This window comes from Sabethes cyaneus, chromosome 2 (assembly GCF_943734655.1).
Source record: "Sabethes cyaneus chromosome 2, idSabCyanKW18_F2, whole genome shotgun sequence".
In the NCBI taxonomy this organism is placed as follows: domain Eukaryota; kingdom Metazoa; phylum Arthropoda; class Insecta; order Diptera; family Culicidae; genus Sabethes; species Sabethes cyaneus.
The window spans coordinates 236,468,036-236,472,436 of NC_071354.1; the positions used below are offsets into that span (position 1 = coordinate 236,468,036).

The window sequence follows — 4,401 nt, forward strand, 5'->3', positions numbered from 1 at the left end:
CGAAAAAGGTCCTTTTGTGGCTGACGATCAGCGAAAAGGGAATGTTCAAACAGCTATTCTTTGCATCGGAGCTTGTGTAAAACGTGAAGATATACAGTACGAAGTGCCTGCCGGAAATTTTCACCTTCATTAAGTAGATCAAGTAGTATCACACGAGCGAGGATGTGGTGTTTTGGCCAACCCTGGCCTCGGCCCAATGTGCCATTCTGGAGGAGATGCCTCCTACCTATGGGGCTCGGACACCGAGTACTCTCCGCCAGATCTCGCTCCACCTGGTCCAACCATCTTGCTCGCTGCGCTCCTGGTTGTCTTGTTCCTACCGGACTTCTCACAGGAGGCACCAAAAAAGATTCGGTTGCAGATCAGCTCGGTTTGGCGGGTACTTTGGAGCCACTAAACTTACAATGGACCGGTAATATCAAACGCAGTGAACCAAAATCTAGACGGATCAGTACCGAGATTTCAGGTACCGGATGCACGAAGCAGTACAGACTGGGAAATGCACGTACGGTTGGTGGACTGCTGCTTCCATCACAAAGTATGGACTACGACGAAATGACAAGAAGATATCCGCATTTGCGTGGTTTGCCTATACCGAGTTATACAAAAATATCACCAAAAAAGATTCGGTTGCAGATCAGCTCAATTTGTTCGGCTTCTTTGGGTTCAAGACAATCCCCAATGGCAAGTACCAACACTGATGCTTGTCCGTAGTCGACAGTTCACTTTCCGTCGCTTTGTGAGCATATCCTTTGGCCTCGTAGTCTATTATCTGCTGCCGAACTCGATCATACAGAACAGGATCTTTACTAAGACGTTTCTCCAGTGAACACATTCGTTTATATGCCATTCCGAAGCTCTCCGGGAACTTTAACTTGTCTCTCTTCCATAGCATACCCGTTTCGAATCTTCCGTCGACTCTTCGCGTGGTGGACTCCATAATTATCCTCGCTCGTTTCTCTTCTTCGGATTCTAGTGGAGTAGAAGGGTATGTTATGCCAGTGTCGTCCAGTGTGATGTAATCCCGGACTAGCTGGTTGAGCTCTTGCTCTGGATCGGTCCATCCTCCAACATGAAACCCACAGACATACTTTGATTGCGACTCTGTCGAGCACCCGTAGATGCTCCATCCGATGCGACTTTTCGTGGCTATCGGCTCTTCCCACCTTCCTTCTCTGATTTTCAGTGGTACAGTGAGTTTCAAGTTGTCAAGACCAATCAAGAGTTTTGGTGATATTTTTGTATAACTCGGTATAGGCAAACCACGCAAATGCGGATATCTTCTTGTCATTTCGTCGTAGTCCATACTTTGTGATGGAAGCAGCAGTCCACCAACCGTACGTGCATTTCCCAGTCTGTACTGCTTCGTGCATCCGGTACCTGAAATCTCGGTACTGATCCGTCTAGATTTTGGTTCACTGCGTTTGATATTACCGGTCCATTGTAAGTTTAGTGGCTCCAAAGTACCCGCCAAACCGAGCTGATCTGCAACCGAATCCTCTAACAAGGTTATCTGCGATCCTTCATCAACGAAAGCATAGATGTCCACTTTAGTATTCTTTCCGTATAACGTGACAGGAATGATTCTAAAAAGCGGTCCGCCTACCGTCTTTAACTGACTAAGATGACTTGTTGATACAGCTGCTTGTACGGTTGCACTTGAAGAATGTAGAAGAGGATTATGTTTCAGCCGACAATCATTGATTCCACACTCTTTCGCTGTCTTGCACGGCCATTTTCCATGGCAATTCAAACACGATCTGCACAGACCAAACTCTCGCACTGCCTTCAACCGCCCGTCGATGTTCATGGTTTTAAAATTTCCGCATTCCGACACCCGATGCCCTTCTGCTTTGCAAACCGCGCACGGTCTCTTCGGTGCTCGCCTCCCCGATAAAGTGTTAGTTACCGGTTCACGCCTCGGTGTAAATTCTGGCTCTGCGTGAGTCTGCACGAACGACCTCTCCCTATGTTTCGTTTTTTGTGGTTTCACCGATGGTAAATCATCGGCTACATTGTATGCAAGTTCAACCAAACTTGACATGAACCGCCCGAACGCAGCCAAATCCGCATTAGGTTCTTCACTTTTGACTGCCGACCAGTTGAGGCGATAGTCAACGGGTAATTTTCCCACCAAATCGTGTAACAGAGACGGGTTAGATAAGTGAGCCTGATATCCCACATTTTCCAGATGCTGTACTAAATTATCCACTGCCAGTCCGAATTCTATAATGCTCTCCAGATCGTTGGCCTTCAGTGGTGGCATTTGTCGAACTCGCTCAGTCATAGAACGAATAAGTGTTTCGGGACGTCCATACCGCATTTGCAAAGCTTTGATTACATGCAGTACCCCTGCTGGACAAAGCAACCGGCTGCGCACTGCTTCAAGAGCTGGACCCTTTAAGCAGCGTTGAAGACGGATGAGATTTTCATCGTCAGAAAAACCACAAGTTGTTGTAGAACGTTGAAAGTTGCTTATCCATATAGGCCATTCTTCCGGGTTACCGGAAAATATCGGAAGATCCTTCCCCATCACTTGTCTAGTAGCTAGCTGTCGACTCGTTGGGCCTTCCGTAATGTCATTACTGTGATGCTGGGACCGTTGATCCTGATCGTTTTTATTCTCTGCGACAGGTTGTTGAACTTCACAGGCTGCACCATGTTCTTTATCACTACTATGCACTCCCGACGAAGAAATCTGTTTTGACAGCTCGCGACAATTTAAATTTATTTGTTTCTTAGGATTGTTTGGTTGAAGAGGCAATTTTTGAATTCCCTGACTAACGAGAGATTTGCATTGAACTTTTTGTTGAGGGACAGTACAGTTAGGGGGCGAGATTGCTAAAGCTTCATTTATCTTTCTTGCGGGTGGGTTTTTGTTAGTATTGAACTTATCGGGTAATACCTGTTTCTGACATGAACTGGGCCTAACTGCTGACGTGGAAGTCTTTTTTGTTCCCTCTGTCTGCTGGTTTGTTTGCTCCAGCCAGTCTTTCACTTTTTCCCCAGGATCGGTGACACCAACACCGACGTTGACTCTACTGCCGTGACTGCTACTGTACTCAGAAGCCTGCCGAATAAGCTTCGCTTTCTCGTCCGCCGATTGCTTCCGAATAGCCATCTGCTGTTTTTGGTATTCTCGTTCGTCAGCCATGTTCTGCTCCAATGCCCTTTTTGCCTCTGCGATCCGTCTCGCTTCGACGGCCAGCTCCTGCTCCCGCAATTCCTCCTCTAATTTTCGTTGACGATCTTTCATTTTCTTCTCCTCTGCTAGCTCTTCTTCACGTAAACGTCGCTGTTCGTCGACGACGTTTAACTCTAGTTCCAAGCGAGCCCGTGCACTAGACGTTATGCTTTCGACAATCACTTTCCTCGACTTACGGGTGTTCTTAGTACCGGCCGAAGATTTCGCCGCCGTCTTTTTCGGGACGTCAAGAACGGCGCCGTCGGATGGTATTGGATTAGAATGACTGGGATTGTTCTTATTCTGCTCCACCACATTTATTCCATCCGTGTACAGAGGTTCGCAAGTGGGACAATACCATTCCCGATCCCGAACACTGGCACTTACGTTCACACAGGAGTAGTGATGCCACATCTGGCAAGAATCGCAAGCTACCATGTCGTCATGTTCGTCGGAGTTGTCACATAATACACAATTATATTGCACCTGCAAATCATCTCCGTTTTTCGCCATCACGTGGGAAGTGTTCGATGTAAAATTCTAAAGAATGTTAAACTGTTTTCTTTTAGCAGACCCAAATTAAACACGGTATGTGAGTAGGATCAGCTTTAGCTGTAATTTTAATCATCTTTTAGTATTAATAATTGTTTTAGGTATAAGTAACTTACAATTTTACAGTTTTTCCTTCGTAATTCTTTAGGCAATACAATTTTACAATTTTAGGTTAGATAGGTTCTGTAATAATTTTATTTAGTTTTAGTTTATAGATTTTAGTAATTTTTAACAATAAATTTACCTACGGTAGATCCAAAAAGATTTTAATATTATCCACCTTTTACCTCTAGACTTTTAACTAATTTACTGAGTTAGATTAAGTATAAAAATGAGAACGGGAAATTTCTTCTTGCACCGCATGAAATTTAATTTTGCTTTGTCACTATCAGTGACGTTTTCTTTTTGTTTTCTTCGTAATCGCCTCTCGTGAAATGAGCCCGGAATCATCGCATGCTGGTTGCCGAGGGGTACTCGACGTCACATGAGGTGAACACCATCTTTGCAGGGTAGAGAACAACCGGTCTAATAAGCGTCTTGTACAGGGTGCACTTTGTACGGGGACTTAGTCTGCCCGAACGCAATTGCTTCTGAAGCCCATAGTCAACCCGACTTCCGCTGATAATACGCCTCCGAATCTCGCGGCTAATATCATTGTGCGCCGT

General features: G+C 45.4%; 1 protein-coding gene across 1 annotated transcript; it reads right to left on the reverse strand.

Annotated features, from left to right (window-relative positions):
• Positions 1-637: 637 nt before the first annotated feature.
• LOC128736800 (uncharacterized) lies at positions 638-3,697 on the reverse strand. Its single transcript, XM_053831290.1, has one exon. It carries the CDS (start codon positions 3,695-3,697, stop codon positions 638-640), a length of 3,060 nt encoding a protein of 1,019 aa, XP_053687265.1.
• Between the last annotated feature and the right edge of the window lie 704 nt (positions 3,698-4,401).

Coding starts and splice junctions, on each gene's coding strand:
- LOC128736800 (XM_053831290.1), bottom strand. CDS start 3,697: ATGGCGAAAAACGGAGATGATTTGCAGGTGCAATATAATTGTGTATTA.